The sequence below is a fragment of the Hyperoodon ampullatus genome (genome assembly GCF_949752795.1).
Source record: "Hyperoodon ampullatus genome assembly, chromosome: 1".
Classification (NCBI taxonomy): domain Eukaryota; kingdom Metazoa; phylum Chordata; class Mammalia; order Artiodactyla; family Ziphiidae; genus Hyperoodon; species Hyperoodon ampullatus.
This window is the reverse complement of record NC_136914.1, coordinates 51,505,774-51,526,622: the sequence shown is the minus strand read 5'-3', so window position 1 is coordinate 51,526,622 and position 20,849 is coordinate 51,505,774. Positions and strand designations below refer to the sequence as shown.

At 38.4% G+C, this 20,849-nt stretch overlaps 1 protein-coding gene across 2 annotated transcripts; it reads right to left on the bottom strand.

Annotated features, from left to right (window-relative positions):
- Positions 1-5,713: 5,713 nt before the first annotated feature.
- On the bottom strand, positions 5,714-16,288 carry COX18 (cytochrome c oxidase assembly factor COX18; the record flags this gene model as incomplete). Of its 2 annotated transcripts, none has more annotated exons than XM_079713411.1 (6): positions 5,714-5,887; positions 10,493-10,600; positions 12,190-12,314; positions 13,007-13,170; positions 15,249-15,349; positions 15,947-16,288. In XM_079713411.1, 6 exons carry the CDS (start codon positions 16,286-16,288, stop codon positions 5,714-5,716), a joined length of 1,014 nt encoding a protein of 337 aa, XP_079569537.1. The 2 variants fall into 2 exon arrangements, with proteins under 2 accessions (XP_079569537.1, XP_079569538.1); XM_079713412.1 differs by having other exon boundaries at positions 12,190-12,311.
- Positions 16,289-20,849: the final 4,561 nt, after the last annotated feature.

The following is a 20,849-nucleotide window of genomic DNA, read 5'->3' as shown; positions in this document are numbered from 1 at the left end:
CTGATACATTATCTGTGAGTTCTGAAGGCACTAAGGCCCCCACCCAGGTGGAGGATGGTAACTACACACTGAGACTTCAGATACATCAGAACCTAAGGACTGATGATGTTAACCTTTTCTGACCCTTGGGAGCTTGGACTCTGTCGACCTTTGCCCCAATTTGGTGCTGAATTCTCCTCTGCTCTAGCCCCTTCCTGAATGTGCACATATCCTTAGCTTAAAACTTCCCCAATTTTGCAGTTCGGGGAGACATTCCTTTTGGAAAATCCCCCGTGTCCTCCTTACTTATTACTTATTACTTGCTTGTGTCTCTTGGCTGGACACCCACCAAGAGGCAAACCCAGTTGTCAGGTAAAAACTAGAGGTAGTATCAGAACTGAACTAAATTGTAGGACACTCAGTTGGTGCCTACAAAGAACTGGAGAACTGCTTGGTATGGAGAGCACACACACACGTCTGGTGGCCAAAAGGGTTCTGTGGGTAGTGTATAGAGAAAACAGAATTTTCCATTAGTTGTCAGTTTTCCTTTCAAATCCATTCTGCTGTGATGAGATATTCCACTTTAAATTTTCTACTTTTTCTGACCATCGCTTTCCTGCAAGTTGGGAATATCATGTCTGGTAATGTCAAGATACATCGTGTTCTTTCAGCACAGCGATAGTGTCACTGCATAATAAACACAATGTTTTGCCATCTAATTCAATAACAAAATAATCCATACTCTACTGTTCTTTAAAAGTATGACATATGAAATCCCCTTTTCTTATTTTGACTGGATATGAACTGGTAATAAAAAATAAAATGTCGCAGTAGGGCAGTACACATGAAATGCTGTGGAGTTATAACTGCATCACTAAGATCTGTGTGCTGAGCAGAGCATGAAGCACTGTGACATAAAATCGCTGTCACAACCACTCAGCTCTGCAGTTGAAGCATGAAAGCCACAGACAATACATAAACAAACATGGCTGTGCTCCAGTAAAACATTGAAATGTGAACTTCATATAACTTTTATGTGTCACAAAATATTATCTTTTCATTTTTTTTCAATCACTTAAGAATGTAAAAACTACTCTTGGCTTTCAGGCTGTACAAAAAATGGCAGTGAGCTAGATTTGTGGCCCATGGGTCCTCAATTTAAGGATGCCTGATTTAAACCATCATATGACTATAAAACTGTGTGGCATAGGCTGAAATACATTCAATTCTCATTATTCACAGTAGTTTTGTTCTATAAAGCCACCCATCACTCCTAGAGGAAATTCAGAGTTAGGTTCCTTCAAGCCTTTGGTCACAACAACCAATTTCTTCAACCAATCAAGACATAATCACATCCTATGTGTGTTCCTGTTTAAAGACATCTTATTTAATATATATTGTTGATTCATTAATACTGAACTCATGGCCAGTAGCACTGTAACTCACACTGGAAAGAGGCTTACCTAACACATATTTTCTCTGTGAGTACATCACAGTCTTCTTGTACTTAGTGCTTGGGGGCCATCTTAAACAGAGAAATCATCACCAAAAAGTGTAAAAATGAGAAAACCATGGCACTAAATAGACCACAAGAAGGACACGTTTACAGTACGAGAGCTGAAACAAAACGCAGTGTCACTTGATTTGACTGCTGCTGGGAATGTGTGCACTGGTCTCAAATTTTTTGCTGCTCTGAGCGTGTGGCCACATGTCTGCTAGTAACAGCAAAAACATCACGAGCATTTTACAAATAAATTTTAGTGAGTAGGTGAATTCACAAATATGAAAATGAATAATGAGGATCGACTGTATTTTAAAGTAAAGTAACACATTATGACGTAGATAGGTGAGAGTTAAAGATAAGGAAGAAGATATTTCATTTTAACATCTCTACTTGGTTGTGACTGTAAATTTTTTTTTTTTTTTTTTTTTTTGCATTACGCGGGCCTCTCACAGTTGTGGCCTCTCTCGTTGCGGAGCACAGGCTCCAGATGAGCAGGCTCAGCGGCCATGGCTCACAGGCCCAGCCACTCCGCGGCATGTGGAATCTTCCTGGACTGGGGCACGAACCTGTGTCCCCTGCATCGGCAGGCGGACTCTCAACCACTGTGCCACCAGGGAAGCCCGTGACTGTAATTTTAAATGGGAATTTCTGGTTTTCACTTGCATCCCAAAATGGAACATCTGTATTTGAAAACTCATATAAGCACAACTGAAGCTTGTATAAGGAAACCGCAAAAGGAGAGTTTCCTACCTATAGCAACACATGGGACACATTTTGAATAACATGGAATAAGTAGCTGTTAATTCTCTCAGATACAGAATTCGTATTTTTAATACTCCTTACCCTCAGAAGCATCCATCATTCACAGAAAAGCCGGGAAGTTTGAGGTTATAATTAGAAGAAATTCCTCAAATTATCAATTGTATTACCGTTGGAACATGAAGAAATGCAGCTGCAATGAAAGGGATATAGTTAGGTATATTTCATATTCCAGTTTTAAGCTTTCCCGGAGAGCTACAATTTAGCCAGGAGACAAAAACCAAAGCTAAATTAAATACAATGCTGCCTTCTCAACTAAGGAAAAACAAATATAACTGCCGTATCAGGGACACAAAGGAAGAGGAGAATGACCGTAAAATTTTCTCAAAATAGAAAAGATAGAAATGGGGCATTTTCCCCAGAGGCTGCTTTTTCAAGAAATTCTTGGCCTTCTGGAGTCTAGGAGGGACTTTCAAGGATAGAAATTTCTTTTTTGTTGCCTTAGACAGAAAAACTCATTAACAGAGGCCACTTTTTTTAAAAAAATTATTTATTTATTTATATTTATTTTTGGCTGCACTGGATCTTCGTTGCTGCGCACGGGCTTTTGCTAGCTGCGTTGAGCGGGCGCTACTGTTCGTTGCGGTGTGCAGGCTTCTCATTGCGGTGGCTTCTCTTGTTGTGGAGCACGGACTCTAGGTGCGTGGGCTTCAGTAGTTGTGGCTCGCGGGCTCTAGAGTGCAGGCTCAGTGGTTGTGGCGCACAGGCTTAGGCGCTCCGCAGCATGTGGGATCTTCCCGGACCAGGGCTCGAACCCGTGTCCCCTGCACTGGCAGGCGGATTCTTAACCACTGCGCCACCAGGGAAGCCGGGCTGCTTTCTTAAAGCATTTATTTTGATTTTAAGGTCTTTCCATCAAGGTTTTTGTTCTCAAACACCCAGAAGTCCTCATTTTACAGAAGAAAATCAGCAGTATAGGCCTAGGCAATTAAAGATAAGACTATCTAGCAAAACTTACATAAGAACTGGGCAGTCAAGAAGGTAGTCAGTGAGAATACAAGGGAACAGGGTTCTCTTGTTACATATTCCTTTGGGACAGTTGTGTCGGATCTCTCTCATGTTCAAGTTACAGCAAAGCAAAAGTTACTGCTCTAAGAACTAGGCAAGGCTTCTGTGTAAAAGTGCTTTCTTGGTTTAATCTCTTTTGCTGCCATTCCTCAGCTGGTAATTTTTTTCTTTTTTTGTGGTAACTGCCAGGCCTTGTGGTTCCTATGGACAGGAATCAACCAGGATCAAAGTGCTTTTATGTACACAGTCCTGTCAACGGAAAAATTCACCAACAGTTTAAGGAAAAAATGCAAAAGTTTCAAGCCAATTTGAGGATTATAATCTGAGAGGTAGACTTTCAGAAAGCTCTGGAGACTGTTCTGCCAATTAGGGGTCAAAGCAGTTATGTACGTTTTTGAGACAAAGGGTTTATGTCAAAAGACATATTATTAACAGTTTACACAACCCAGACCTACAGGTACAAAGCAAATAGTGTGTCATGAGTCATCATGGTCCCTTAGAAGAAGGAAGCTTATCTCCTAAGAGTCAGTGTCCCTTAATGAGATCAAGGAATGTCATCTCCTAAAGAGCTCTGATTAATGCAGATGAACAATACCTGCTAAAGGGGAGGGAGGAGGCCCAAAGGGACAAAGAAAAAATTTATGCTTAAACTTTTCTCATCTTGCCATAAAACATAAATTTTATTTCATCAGTTCTTAACTGAGATTGTGGAAGGTCTTAGGTGAAACAGATATGAAGGCTAGGCCTCCTGAGTATACCAGTGGAGAACTGTGGGGAGGGCCCTCTTTTGTAGGACCTCAGGGGCAATCCCTAAATCTATCCCTTAAAAGAAAAATTTGAAAGAGATATATCTTATAATAACAAATATATTCAATAGCATCTTCCTCTTGGTGCATAAGCAGCATAAAGATTTTGTTAACAGCATCCACAGAAAACAAATATACCAGTAAACATCATTATATATTTTACCTGACAATAAGAGTTCCAAAACAGCAATGCAATGTTAACAAGAGCAATACAATTACCAAATAAAGTTCAAAGTTTTCTAATAGTCCTTTTTACTTTGAAACTGTATTCCACAAACGACTACAGTCAAGTTAATATGTTCAAGAGTCACAGAATCATTCCCTCTCTGTGGCTATGTTAGTCCTTATCTAATGAAGTCTGGTTCAGCTGTTTGTTGAGATTCTAGCTGCTGACAGTTTGAAGCTTTTAATGGTTGTGGCAAGGGTCTACTGTACTTAGAGATGGCAGGAAAGACTCAAACAGCTCTGTCTCCAGAATTCTGCACAACAAGCTTAATTCACAATTATGTGATCTACCTACATTCTCTAATGACTGAATACACAACGTTCATATGCATGCTCTCTGGCTGAATGATTCTTCACCTATTTAATTTCTAGTAATAGTGTAACTAATGTATCTTCATGTATTCAGTCATTATTTTTAAAACCTGCTAAATACTATCCTGATCTTTTGAGCTTTTAAAACTTACTTTGATCTTTTCCAAGCTAAGAAATTATGAATTTTGTAATATATAAGATCCTCAGACCAATTTAATGTTACGTATTATCATACCAAGGTGTACAGGTCTAAAGGAGTCTCCCAATTAGCATAACCTTGACCCTAGTACCAGTTTTTCACTTTCTTAAAGGATTATCAGAGATATTGGGTTCCTTCATATTCTATATGATTAGCTTAACATTTTCTACTTTGGGCTCTAGCAGTACTTAGTTCTATGCTCTGTATTCCAAACTTCTTAAATTATAGAGAAAGGAAATGTACACTTTTTGTATTCCTTCAGAGCAAGGTTGAGAAGCAATACTACCTACCCTATTAGGTACTTTCTTACATGGGTGGACTACTCCACTGCATATATCTCAAGTCCTTTTCATTTTAAAATCACACAGTAACTCATCATCAATGTATGTTCCATTAGAATAATACTTATTAACCAGGAATTACCAGAAGGGGGGTCAATAAAGGCCTCCATGTTGTGAGTTCCAGGACTTTTCTGAAGAGAAAACCATGGCTTTATTAAATGATCAAATGGGTCTATGATCCTCCACACCCCCAAAATTTTAAGAATCACTTCATTGGATCCTTTTATTTTATAAAACTTCTCTAGTCCTGTTCTCCAAAGTTCTAGCACCTCTCGCAAGCTGTAATTTTATAAACAGTGCCCGACACTTTGATCCCACTTTTATATAATTGAACATACTACATTTTTAGCACTTAAAAGATTGTAAGTACTGTCACATATATCTGGATTATATCTTAATCCACAGTACTTCACAGAGCTCATGATTTTAAAAAGCAAATTAAAACATATCTGAATTTCTAAATCTTCTAAATACATTAACAGTGAAACTTGTAATTGTTTCAAAATTACTAGAAAGTATGTCATTTTCTTGAAATGAACTTGGAGTAAAAGGCAGCAAAGAGGTCTTTATAAGGAGTGTCTGAATCTGACTTGGTCAACGGTATTTGACAAAGTTGGCGAAATCTAGGAGAACGCAGCAGCAAGTTCTGTGAAAGGCCCATGAGGCTGGAGCATAACCAGTAGAGAACAATCGACTGTAAAGAGAAGAAAGGACGTGAAAGTTAGCATCTCTCCACTCTCCAAGGACACCAAGGTCTAGAAATAGGTAGGCAATAAAAAAAAAAATTACAATCTCTGTAAATATAAGTACACCAGGACTGACCAAGACTTTCAGTAGCTATTAGATACCTGTGATAGATCTAATAGATAGGTAAGAAAGTTGAAAGGAAGACTCAAAAGCGAAAAGAAACAAAAAGGAGAGGTATTCATGACAGAAAGTGGATGACAGAGAACAGCTCCCAAGCAGAGGTCCAAGAGAGATCTCATCTCCGTCTCTGGTTAAGCATACTTTTTCCCCACCAAGTCTTGACAGGCTGCTACATTGAAGGTACGCTACTGGGGGCATGGCCATTTATCATGGCAAACTTAGCCCCCCTAGACCTATATACAGTCACCTATCTTCCAAATTTTTCCCACCAACCAGTTTCTAAGTGTAGTCAGGACAGCATTATCTTTGCCTTTTCCTGAGACAAAGAGTCTCAGCATTATCTTCAACTTTCTTTTTTACTACCATTCAGATTGACTATTTAGGTCAAAGACTAAGTTCTGCGGCCTCTCAAAACATTCCCATACATACATACATCTTTCCCAAACCTTTCTTTGGCATCAGAAGGTAATCAGTCCCCAGAGGCAAGGCCATGTGGTGGTTGAATCCAGGTCCCGGAGTCAAACTGCCTGAGTTTGAAATCTATTTATTTAACTTTGGGTACATTATTTTTCTTGTCTCAGTTTTCTCTTCTATAAAATGGGGACAGAACTGTACCCATCTCAAAGAGATGTTGTGAGGAATAAATGCGAAAATTTGGGTAGAGTGGTAAGCACAGTATGTCGCCCGCATTAAGCACTTGCATTTGTTCCAGAGCAAGTTTTTAAGGGAAGTAAGCAATACATCCTTAAAGGCAGGTTAGCACAGTAGTTAAGAGTAAGAGCCAAACTGCCTGCATGTGTGTTAGACTCTGCCACTTAAAAGATAAGTATCCTTGATGAGTTACTTAACCTCTCTGCACCTCAGTTTCCTCAGCAGTAAAGTGGAGATTATAATAGCTCCTACTTCAGTGCATTGTTGGGAGAAATATGTGTACTAATATATGTAAATGATTTTAAAAAGGGCCTGGTACAATGTTAATGTTGAATAAATATTAACTACCATCATCATCAAACTTATCCACAAAGCAAACAGTATCCTGAGCCTCAACTACGTCAGACTAAAAACTGCCTACTAAGTATCATTCTTCTTCCTTAGTAAAAAAAAATACTAATTTTCAGCAGGGTATACTGCCATCTAAAAAAAAGAAAAAGAAGACTATCCTTCCCAACCTCTTCTGCAGTTAGGTACAGCCACATATTTAAGATGGAAGCTCAGTGTTTGGTGGGGCACCTGGCCAGGGTCCTGAAAGGGGCTGACTGCGCTTGAGGAACCTTTCTACTATTCTCGCAAGGTAACAAGTTCCAGTGGCCATCGTGACTATCCTGCGGCCTTCAAGACCATTACAGGCTGTGGACGATGCAGCACTGAGAGAGAAGCAGGCTGCCTTTCTCAAGTCTTCACAGGGACACTACATCAGCTCTACACTGAATTACCTAATTCAGAATTTCCTGTATTTGAGAGAATGAATTTTTGGGTACTTAAGACACTATTTTTCAGGGCTTCCCTGGTGGCGCAGTGGTTAAGAATCTACCTGCCAGTGCAGGGGACCCGGGTTCAAGCCCTGGTCCAGGAAGATCCCACATGCCGGGAAGCAACTAAGCCCGCGAGCCACAACTACTGAGCCCGCATGCTTACAGCCCACGCTCCACAACGAGAAGCCAATGCAGTCACAATGAGAAGTCTGCGCATCGCAACCAAGAGTAGCCCCCGCTTGCTGCAACTAGAGAAAGCCCACCCACAGCAACAAAGACCCAACACAGACAAAAATAAATAAGATAAAATAAATAAGTAAAAAAAAATCTTAAAAAAAAAAAAGACACTGTTTTTCAGATCTTTGTTACTCACTTTGAATCCAACCTCTCACTACAACTTTACTGCTCCTATTTTACTTGACCTGGGGGTTTCCTCAGTTATAAGTGGTATTATTTCTCCTTAGAAATGTAGTGAATTTGTATTGTTCTGTTTTTACAGAGTATTTTATAACAATATTATTATTACATGAAAAGTACTATAATAGACACTTGTCATTTCATGAATTCTCACACACATTATGGTGTCTATTTTAGAAACAAGGAAACTTATTTTACACAGGATTAATGATGGTACTATGTCTAAGTGAGAGCTTAAAAACATTTAACATTTAATTGAGCCCATGGACACCGCCAAGTAAGCGTCGTTGAAGTCTCCCCCATCTACTGCCATCATGTGTAAGTCGGAGTCTCCGAAAGAGCCCGGACATATGCAGAAGCTCTTCATCGGAGGTTTGAGCTTTTCAGCTTTGAAACAACCGATGAGAGTCTGGGGAGCCATTTTCAGCAAAGGGGAACGCTCACAGACTGTGTGGTAACGAGGGATCCAAACACCAAACACTCCAGAGGCTTCGGGTTTGTCATGTATGCCACTGTGGAGGAGGTGGATGCGGCCATGAAGGCAAGGCCACACAAGGTGGATGGGAGAGTTGTGGAACCAAAGAGGGCCATCTCAAGAGAAGATTCTCAAAGACCTGGTGCCCACTTAACTGTGAAAAAGATTTTCGTTGGTGGCATTAAAGAAGACATTGAAGAACATCACCTAAGAGATTATTCTGAACAGTATGGGAAAACTGAAGTGATTGAAATCATGACTAACCAAGGCAGCAGCAAAAAGAGACACTTCGCTTTTCATAACCTTTGGTGACCATGACTCCACAGACAAGACTGCCATTCAGAAACACCACACTGTGAATGGCCACAGCTGTGAAGTACGGAAAGCCCTAACTCAGCAAGAGATGACTAGTGCTTCATCCAGTCAAAGAGGTCGAAGTGGTTCTGGAACTTTGGTGGTGGTCGTGGCAGTGGTTTTGGTGGGAATGACAACTCTGGTGATGGAGGAAACTTCAGTGGTCGAGATGCCTTTGGTGGCAGCCATGGTGGTGGTGGCTATGGTGGCAGTGGGGATGGCTATAATGGATTTGGTAATGACGGAAGCAATTTCAGAGGTGGCGGAAGCTACGATGATTTTGGCATTTACAACTGTCAATCTTCAAATTCTGGACTGATGAAAGGAGGAAACTTTGGAGGCAAAAGTTCTCGCCTCTATGGTGGTGGAGGCCAATACTTCATCAAACGATAAAACCAAGGCGGCTATGGTGGTTCCAGCAGCAGCAGGAGCTATGGCAGTGGCAGAAGGTTTTAATTACTGCCAGGAAACAAAGCTTAGCAGGAGAGGAGAGCCAGAGAAGTGACAGGGAAGCTACAGGGTACAACAGATTTGTGAACTCAGCCAAGCACAGTGGTAGCAGGGCCTAGATGCTACAAAGAAGAAATGTTTTAGACAATACTCATGTTTGAGCTTTGAAACAACTGATGAGAGTCTGGGGAGCCATTTTCAGCAAAGGGGAACAAATACTACGTTTTGCCCATACTCATGTATGGGCAAAAAAAAGGGGAGCAAATACTACGTTTTGCCCATACTCATGTATGGGCAAAAAAACTCGAGGACTGTATTTGTGACTAAGTGTATAACAGGTTATTTCAGTTTCTGTTCTGTGGAAAGTGTGAAGCATTCCAACAAAGGTTTTCACTGTGACTTTTTTTTTTTTTTTGCACCCATGCTATTGATTGCTAAATGTAATAGTCTGATCATGATGCTGAATAAATGTGTCTTAAAAAAATAAACATTTAATTCACATTTTTTACGATGAAAACATACTATTTCAGATTCCTAAGAGAAGTCCTATGAAGTACTTTTATATAAATGATATAACTCTACCTACCAGCAACAAATGACTACTACTTTATGGTCTATGTGTTGGCTCTGAGCTAAGACAGCTCTATACCTGACATAGCTTTACCCATCTTAGCACTAAAGTATCCATGGAAGCAAAAGGCTAAAAATATGAAATAACTGCAAATATAACATTTCTTTTTCTATTTCTATAAAAGTTTAATTACATATAAATAGGGACAAGTATACATATCTCATAAAACTGTTATGAGATTAAACAATATTACATATGAACCCATACAAACCTAGCACAAAGTTTTGTTTCTTTTTTCAGTGCTAAAATTCCTAGGACCAGTCTATGAAGACAGAAAGAATTCAATATATCAGTTAATCAAACAGAGCAAATACTACGTTCATAGTACTGTGTCACGTACTTTGCAAGATTAGAAAAAAAAAAAAGAAAAAAAAAAAGAGGAAAAGGAGTTTGGTTTAATAGGAGGGTTAAGACACATTCACGTAAAGGAAGATTAACCAATCCCCCAAGAAATATTCAGATGTCACTTGGTGATAGAGACAGTAGATTCGTTACTACAGAAACCCAGAAATCAGTAAGGGATTGAGTAGTCAGAGGAAGCTCAATAGAAGAGGCAGAATCCCAGCCAGTCTAAGCTAGAAACAGAAGATTTATATTTAGCACATGCTTCACACAATACTGGTGCTTACTCACTGAAGGTACTGTCGCTGCAATTGGAATCATCAACACTGATACTGCACGAACAAAGTACGTAATATATGTCTGGAAACGAGACATTCCAATTTTTTGCAGAGCAAAAATCTGAAGGGGTAGAATATATAACATATGCTGATTATTGAAATGCACATTAAATAAGACAAGATTTAAAATACAAACTGATTTTTGACTGGGCCTCTACCTATATTTTAAGAAAAGCAATAAAAATTTAAAATAAAACTGATAAATTTATGTAAAATTCTTAAATGAAACTTTAAATAACAGCAATAAAGAGATTCATCTACACTAAACAGTATCACAGCATAATTTTTACAAGTCAATGTTTTTTAAAGATTGTCTGTAAAACTGAAGTCCCTTCAAGATAGGTATTATGTATGAATCACTGTCCTTGTTTTTTAGCACCTAAACACAGGACCTGGCATAAAGAAGGAACTTAACAGGTATCTCAAAGGTTTGTGATCTGGCTACGTGGAGTACAGAAAAGAACCAAGGCTAGGAAAGGCAGTTACGGTTTATGAATTACTTATTTAAGAGACAGCATAACTTAACAATTACGAGCACAGATTCTACACTCAAACTACCTAGATTCACAAGGCAGCCCTGCATTCAGTGGTTATGTGACCTTGCACATCAGCCTTTCTGTGCCTTACCTTCTGCACCTTAAAATGCGGATAATAGTAGCACTGACATCACAGGATTATTTTAAGAATTAAATGAGTTAATTCATGTAAATTGCTTACAGTAGTGCCTGGCACATGGTGAATGTTAAGTAAGAACAGGCTTTTATGAAACTTATGCATGCTGGGTCGTTAGGTGGAATAAAAGAAAGACTAGAGGACTGACATTATTCACTGTGACCCTGTGTTATTGATTCTTTCTTTCTAAGAAATACTCACTAATTACCAACCACGTTAACAGAACTGTGGTAGATGCTCTTAGGCTAACACACTTAGACTACACAAAGGGTCTTTCCTCAGGAAAACTTCACCCAAGACCTCACAGTATCATCCTCACTTTTCTCGTCTGAAAAAATAAGGGGTGTATTAGATTTCCCAAACAGAGAGCAGTGGATATGAGGTCTGTGAAATCTCAACTGAGTTACGTCTTTTCTAAGGTTTCTTCTAGCTCAAAGAGTCTATGTTCTACTCAGAGTCTGAGAACAGTTCTTTATGGAATAGGGGTCATATTTTATATGTATGTTTCTCCACTCCATCTTATAAAGAAGTTCTATGACTTTTCTAAGGTTGTGTAACTAAAACACGGCAGTCAGGTACTGACCACCTACAAATTGACATATTAAACATATACACAAAACATCAATATATTGTGGGAAGAAAACCAGATTCATTAGGCATCTTAATTGCTGTCTTTACCAATAAGCAAATCACAAAACTGTATGTATTAGAATCATATAATTTTAAAGCTAAAAGACATTTTGGAAATGTTCAAATTCAGCTCTCTTATTTTAATTATGAGCATTCTGACCCCCAAAGATGTTAAGGAACTGGCCTAAGACAATTTATCAACAGCTCATCAGTGACCAAAACTAAGGAGTCTCAATTTTAGCTCAGAGCTATCACCACCAACTCAAATACGTTTACATTTGAGGTCAGAACAGCAACAAAAACCCCAATGATTTAAATTGCAAGCAAATCTCATTTAAAACCACTGACCTCCACTATTAATAAATTGATGACACCAATGGAGACAGGCAGAATCCAAGTGGAATCCAGGGCAGTGAGGTCAGGAAACCATAGGATCCCACCAGCAGCTAACTGCTCCTGAACAGAAAAACCTGCTGAAACATTTTTATAAGTAAAACAAAAGAATTTCTAAAATAGCAGAGGGAAGTAATTCCAATAAGGTGTTCCTCACACTAAAGATTTGTACTTTTTATTCAGGTTATTTTCATTCCACAACATAAGTTATTTCTTCCTGTACTGAGAAAGAGGCAAGAAGCTTTCTGTAGTAAATAGATGTAGAAACAATAACGATATGTAGCAGTAATCTTTTCAGACTTACATTTTAAAAATTTTAAAAATTAGACTTTCTTTCAAGTCTATTTAGATTACTTTCTGGTTAGAAATGCCTTTAAATGAAAGTAAAGAACAAGCCCTTTAGTTTATAACCTTTCTTAATTAATGTTTACACTTATAACTGTGAAAGCTTTTCTGCTTCTTAAATTTATTAATAGAAAAAATTCTTGGCCAGGAAACCACATTATGGAATTATAACACTAATTTTATCATGACCTCCAAGAAGCAGTTCTAGTGACGTCCTTCCTAGATTGATCTGTTTTCTCAACACAGCTACTTTGCTTTACACTTAATATTTTAAATTCTATACCCTTGTAAGGGAGATGATAAAAGTGTATTCTAGTTATGAGAAGTATGGATGTTTTTTATTTTTTGCTTGTTTTTCTTTTTTTTAAGAGTACAAAGACAATGTTAGAAAACTTATTTGGGGGAAACAGACTTCAATAATAACTACCTTCTGAATGTGTTGCCCCTGTGCTAAAATTCCGGAGAGCAACAGACATGAATATCCACATTGGAAGCTGAATCCAGACCAACACAGTGGCTTTGAAAGGGTGGCAGTTATCCCGAACATACAGCTCTGAAACAAGCCTCCGCACAGTCTTTAGATAAGTGAGCCTAGTTTGAGGGAAGAGGGAAAAAGGGAAAGGAGAAAATGTCATTTGACTACTAGCAGTGCTTCATCCCCACAGCACAAACACACCCGTGCTGCGGTTACTGGCTAAAGGATTTATGCAGGATTTTTGGTTGTTGTAAGCTATACCACAGGGCTTCCTAAACAAAAGGCAAATATAAAGGCTTTTACTCAAAGTTCTTTCGCAATGTACGCAAATTACATTAACAATTTGATAAATCTGACACTGTCAGACTACAGTCTTTGATTCTGGTGATCTCTGGCAACCTAGGCTTTGAGGAGGGAAATTTCACTACTAACATGGTATGACCACAATTTAAATCACAAATACTAGAGGTGAAATCACATTTTACTCGTATCTCTCCACTCCAGCCAAGCTCAGTCAGTTGATCCCCGAATATACCTTGCAATGTGGTTCTGTACCGTGTATGCTCTTGGCCCGTCAAAATGGTCTTCACTCTTCAATCAACTCTTTCATAAAGGCTTTCTTACTCTGTTTCTCTATTAACCATATTAGCTATTTCTGTTCTTAAGTCCCACTTTCTATACTATAGTATTGGGTCTTCCTCTTTAAATCTCTCATAGCATGTTTTGTACAAGGTTGGTTTTCAATAGGTTTGCTGAATTTAATCAAATTATAATGTACGGAATTAAGACAGTATACGGAGACATTGCAGGCTCTTTGTAATTCAGCCTCTGCCTGCTTTTCCAACTTTATTTCCTGTTACTCTTTTTTAGACACCTGTATATTCTGGTCCCTTTAATGACTGAGGTCATCCAACAAATCAGACTTCCACATCAGCATGCCTTTGGAAGTTATTATATCATCTGTGTGGACTGCCCAGTTTCCTGGTTGTTCACCTGACAACTTCCCTTTCACGCTTCAAAACCCAGCTCCATTGAAAATGCAGGAAACCTCAGATATGTCTTCCTAGAAAGCCACTCATCTGTTTAAGGATGTGTCTGGACAATCATCCTGCCAGTGCTGCATAAGCAAGGTGCCACAGTCTTGTCTAGGCTGCAGTTATAACCCAGGTGAGCAGCTACTAATTTGTTCTTCTGGCCTAGAGCTGTAGTCCTCAGATTTCCCTGATCAGTAAAACTTCAAAACTATAGGTTTACCAACTTCCTGTTTTAGCAAGTAAAGACGTTAAGCTGAAAAATTATTTTTTTTAAATGTCAGGTCTTTTTAACTCTATATAAAGAGGGACACAATTTCATACCGAAGATAGTTGGCAAATTTACACCTCTATAAAAATATATGGAAAGCTATATATATATATATATATATATATATATATATATATATATATACATATTCATACTAAAAAACCCTTATTTTTCTGATTGCTGTGAACTGGTGAACACTTTGTCACAGTCTAGTAAGGATCAGAGTTTGGGAAACTGACTAAGCAGAACTAGCTTAGGCTGACAGAAGGAGGTGGACTTAGAAGTTCCTAGTGGATGACTGTAGGCATAGAACTGTGCCATGGTCAAGCACCCTTGGGCAAGGGCTTTCTAAGAGCCCAGGCAGACAATTACACAGGGTAACCACAGCAGAATGACAACACCTTGCCTATCCAGTTGCTTTTACCATGGCATTCATACTTTCCACCTCCCCATTCCCTTGGGCTACTACCTGCTGTGTGTTGTCAAAAGGTCAAGTTTGTAAATAACCTGTATCATTTGTTGACAAAAATCCCAACAACTGTCACAGTATCTTCATCCTGTGAAGCCTTTCCTGACTTTCCGTGATGACCCAACTCCTTGAACATAATCTTTTGTACAGTACTTACTTCAGTCATTATTTGATTACATCTTTTTCAGTAGCCTGAAGTCCTTTAAGGACAAGGAACTGTCTCTTCTTGTTTCCCTATTTTTTTTGCTTTCGGTCCAGTATATAAAACTACCATGCCACATAAACTTATTAAAATATTAAAGAGAAAAAAGAACTACTTTGCTGCTAAAGCTACAGAATACCAAAACCTATAATAAATATCACTTATACATTATATATATGTATGTATATTTTCATGGTCTTATATGCACAGAATTAGCTTACCTGGCAGCTCTTTTGGACCATCCCAACTGATTTGCACGAACTGCAACGTCTTGGTTAAGATGCCTTGCAATGTTTTTTATTTCTGGCTGCAAATTTTCCACCTAGCTAAAGAAAAAGTAGACTTTGTTATGAGAACATAAAAGATCTTTATTCATAACCATTCATAATTTCACTCTCTATTCCCTCAGCTCATTTAAAAATGTGGTTTACTGGTCATGTCAAGAAACCCTAAGTCTGCGTATAAGATGTTAATTTAAGATTTCCTCAGTTGCAACCAAATTCAAACTCCAGCTTGTACATCAGTATGATCTTGGACAAATTATTTAACTTCTAAAGTCCTGTTCTCTCATATATAAAATGTATATCAGCACCTACTTCACAGGGTTATTATAAGGATTATATAAGCACTACACTCTGAACTTTAATGTTTCAATTCCTGGATTTCCCAGTAATGTCAACTGAGGAAACAGAAGTCTATTAAGAATCTTTAATATGCTCTGTGGCAGTCACAGAGCCACCAAAAATTGCATTTACTTCTGCCCTGTGTTAATTCCTTTTTGTAAAGTAGCTCACTGCCTTACTGGTACTGATGACTAACACTAAGTACTCCGGGGGTACCTGGGGACCTTAAGCCCCGGGTAGACGTCGACCACTCCTCACCACGGAAGCGGGTCCATGCGCGGCTCGGCGCCCCTCACCTTGGCCAGGATGTAGTGCTGGTAGGCGGCCAGGGGCAGCGTGACAGCGCCGCGCAGGGCCACGGTGGTGAGGAGAATGCTGCCCCACCAGGGGAGGCCCGAGGCGGTGTGCGCAAAGAGCAGTAGGTCCTCGGCTCCCTGCACCGGCGCCGACGTAGCCAGGGCTTCATACCAGCCACCCGCGCCGCTCGGGCCAACTGCAGAGACTGATGCCACCGCCCACAATGGCAGAGCGGAGGGCTTGGCGCCGCCGGTGGGGGCCGGTGCGACAGGTGGGCCCAAGCCCCGGAGCTGCAGGGCAGGCCGCGGCTGCAGCCACCTAACCCTCAGCCGGCACAGCATCTCTGCACACGACTGTATCCAACAGGCGGACGACACGAACTGGCTGCGCGTACCGCTCACCGAGGCCACTACGCGCATGCGCCGGCGACCCCGGGCGTAAAGATGGCGGGAGCCCGCCGGCAGCCATAATTGACTTTCCCAGTCACACCAGTGACGTCTTGCGTCGCACTAGAGATGACGCAGAGGTAGGGAAGTCCCGCCTTTCCCACGCGGCACTAAGCAAGCCTACTGCGCACACACGAAACTTTCGAGGTGCTGCGGTGGAGCTCCTCAGAGGCTCGACCGGAATTGCAGAGTCGGGGGCGGGGCTTGCTGCCCGGGGCGGGGCTTACTGCCCTGGGCCGGGAGAGATGTTTTCTGGGAAGCACTCACCTTGTAAAGTTGGTCTTCGGGTTGTGCCTTTCCGTTCTTTTTCACTTAAAACTAATCGGGTCACGGTTTAAGTTTTACCTTATGTGATCAGGAGGTAGTCCCCCACGTCTTTTTGTGCGCCCCAATTGTTTCCGCTAGAGATTGAGATAGATTATACTACCCAGGAGTCAACATGTTTCTGAAATGCCAGTTTGGAGAGAGGCGTGTGTTTCTGGATTGTTTTAATCAACAACCTTTATGCACTAGGCATAGTTTAGTCTGTGGTATATTTAATTGGCTCATCTGTCCTAATAGACATTTTCAGACCCAACTTAAGTGTTTTCTTTCATCATAAAGAGCAGCAAAACACCTTATGTTAAGGGTAAAGTACCATCTCCTGAGTTAAGGGGAATTATCACTGGCAGCGCGGTGAATTCTTTACTGGGGCTTAACATATATCCTATATAAGCTTTCAAGAGCCTGAACAGCAACATTAGGTGTCTTCTGGTTAAAAGGAATAGGCTAAATGTACATGGACTAATTTGGGGCTTTCTGTTCCTGGCAAAAGCAAACACGGGAATGACATGAAGGAGTTTCCTAAAAGAAGGGTCACCCCTACACCTAGAGGCCAAATTGTGTTGTGAGGAATAAAACGTTGATTAAAACGAAGGCTCCAACCAATGTTGGGGTAATGTCAAACTGAAGCTACTGTTCTTGCTTCATTAGGCACCTACCCAAGGGTACCAGATATACCCTTTCCTCTGGATTCTGGAAGTCATCTTCCTTCAAGTTGGCTGATAAATCCATGCATGAATTTTTGAATGTTAACACACACATCCCAATGTTATACATAGAATTTCCTTTTTAAAGGTAAAAACCTATCAATCTATCTCCCTATCCGTTTGTCAAGTTAAAACAAGCAACCTGTTGCTACTGACTACTGATTTAAAGTGGAAAGGAATTTTAGAGGGAAATATCTTGGCCTAAAGATTGTGAGTAAAGAAGCAACTTCTATGCTGCTGCATTCCTCTCCTCCCAGAGAACTGATGACATTAGGAGTTGGTCCTTCCACAGTGGCACATAAGCTTAGGGTATCTGATCTTTTGATATCCAGGAGAAAAGGAGATTAAAGGATAAAGATCCTAAAGTGAAAAATTCATATTTATGCATTCACTTCATATAATTTAAATCAAGAGTTTGTCAAGCTATTCCTCAAACTCCTAAGACTTCCTTCTGTTGAGCTGTATCAGGAGTCGGGACTGGGACCTCTTCAACCAGTGTAGGTCCACCCTTTCTGCTACATTTTGGGGTCACAAATTACACTCTCATTTACAAATGTTCCATTATTTTAAGTTTGAATATTGTGATGTAAATAAAATTTATGAATATTTAACTTGCTAATTTCATATACATAAACATACATTTTAAAATTTGGGTAATGGGGATGATCAGAACTGGCTGTCAACTTGGTAGAGAATGTTGGGAAAAGCATTTGTCAATTATAAAGCCCAATGCAAAAGAAGTGTTAGCACTCATGTATATGTATGTACTGGTAACAAACATTGTGATGCCTTGTATCTTTTGAGTTGCAGAGTACAGTACAAAATGACCGTGCAAATATTGGGCAAACCAACCAACTGAAATCATGTACTTTGCAAATGGACATACTAAACATTTTTTTAAAGTTCAACATTATTAGCCTATTCCTGTCTTTTATTCTTACATCACACTTTTTTCTTAATTTTATTTAAACTCCTTAAAAACAAAGACTATATATTTTATTTACTTTCTAAAGTTTCTGAAATTCTTATCCATCGCTGTGCTGAACATAGGAATGGAGGTCAAAATATGAATGTAGGCTATTATACATAAACTGTATATATGTACAGTCATTTAAATTTCTCATTTCCCATATATGCCTTCTGAAATGTCTGACTTTAAAGGATACTTTCACAAGGAATTGTTAGTGTTCCCTGGGAATCAGATTTAATTTCTTCTCTTTTCCCTATTTCTTTAATACATTACTTTTTAAAACCAAAGATACCTAATGTAGAATTAGCTTTTTCCTCTCATTAAAAAATATCCTCTCGTATTATCTTATCATTGATTTTTAAGTATTGAGCATGCAAAATTGGCTTTTACTTTTCAAAACGGTGAATTCATTTAAAGGTAGAAGTCTAATATGAGACCCCTTGTAACACATCTATTAGTCCTACATTCCAAGTGTCACATAAAGAAATTCTTATTTCTAAGAATTTCTAAGCTACAGTGGCACATTTTTCTCTATATTCACTTACCCAAAATGGTAAGTGATGGTATTTTTGCAATCAAGGTGTGTAACACAGATTAAGTATTAAAGCACTAATGATGCTCTCACCCTAAATTCCAGTCACCTGGAATTAACACCAGTTGATTCACAATAACACCAGTTAATTCACAATAACACCAGTTAATTGAATGTTGTGACTTGTTTAAGCATTTATCAATAGGATATATGTATTTCCAAAGAGATTCAGGAGCATCCAGAATTTACAAAGTATAATGTAAGTGTCCCAAACATTAATATTAAAAGACATCTGAATAGATACATTTATCTAAAGTAAAAATACATTGAGTACTGGAATACTGAATCTCCATATTAGTAATGAAAAACAGTGTAATGGTTTTCCCTTGATATTTTAATCATTTTGAAATAATCCTAATTTAAAAATTTGTTATTTGAAAGTTTTGTCATTCTTTAAATGTTCTGTTCTCTAATGCGAGATTTCCAGTTTAATCTAACACTTTGTACTGTTTTAAAACTAAAGTGAATAACGTATTCACTATTGTGCAAACTATTGTGCAAAATAGTTTTTATGAAATGTGTATTAGGTTATTTGAATAAAAAGAAAAATAGAATAATATTTTCATGAAAAACAAGACAGGAACAGTTAGTGAACTATTTACCTCCTACTTTTTCCTGAGAAGAAAAATGACTGTAAGGTAAGTATAGTAATTACCAAAAAAAATTCATTTTCAATTACTAATAAAATAAAATGATTTAACTTTACAGTAACAGGGAACAGAAGGGGAAAATATCTTTCACATGAATACTAAAATTACTTCTTTTGAATATATTGGTATATGTTGAAATATATGTTGAAAAGGCATGAAATGGGGATTCTCTTGGCACAAGTAAACAAAATTATCTCTAAAGTGGAATGGTTGGTATAAACAGATTACACAATAATTGGGATATTATCTATTTTGGGATTTAAGGTGTGAACTAACTTAACTGTTATGTCCAAGAGTTAAGCTACTTCTTAAAAGAATAAGAGAAAAGAAATACCTTATGTAGTCTGCAATTATACATACCACATACTTTCAAAAAGGGGGAAAAAAAAGACCTGCATGGTCTCAAAAGATTATGTTTTATTATTGTTCAAATAAAAGTGCACTGCATTACATCTGAAATATAAAAAATGTATTTGAAAAATGTTCCTACTACAGACTTCTAAAACCATGGTATTGTATTTAACAAGCCTGATCCCCAAAACTAAATAAGGAACATTCCAATCAATACTCCCCTGTCCTGTAGCTTTAAAGTAAAAAAAATATATATAGGGGTTTTTTTTCCTTTTCTTTTTTAGTAAGACACCCTATCTTAAGAAATTCACTTTTGTGAGTCAACACAAGTCATGTGTTTTGATAAATACTGGCTAATATCTGTTATCTAGCAAGATTATTTTAATTAGAAAATAAACTCTAGTAAACACAGCAAAGAAATTAAGCAAAAAATTATAGGATGGTGGCAAAAGTCATACATAAAATACTCTGTTAAATAGCATTATACCCCTTTCTTAGTAAAGTGCAATAATTTTATGTCATATTTATTTGTAGGATATCATTTAACTTTTCCTTTAAATTTGGTCATATCAATCAAGGACAGGTAGGAAAACAAATTTATATATTTTAAGACCACCTCCTAAAATAAAAGATATAAATGTGTTGTTTACAAACTTCTGGATATGTTTGAGAAATCCTCTTTTTTACTCTTTACTCAGGCTACCAGAATAAAGAAATCATTTCATTTACTTGAACAGCCAAGGAACCATATTAATATTGTCAACTGTGGGTGATCTATCTGAATCTTACTTAATGTTTATGTTTCAACAGTGAGGAATTTAGGTCTAATTTTTTTTTTAAAAAGACAGATTGATATATACATTAC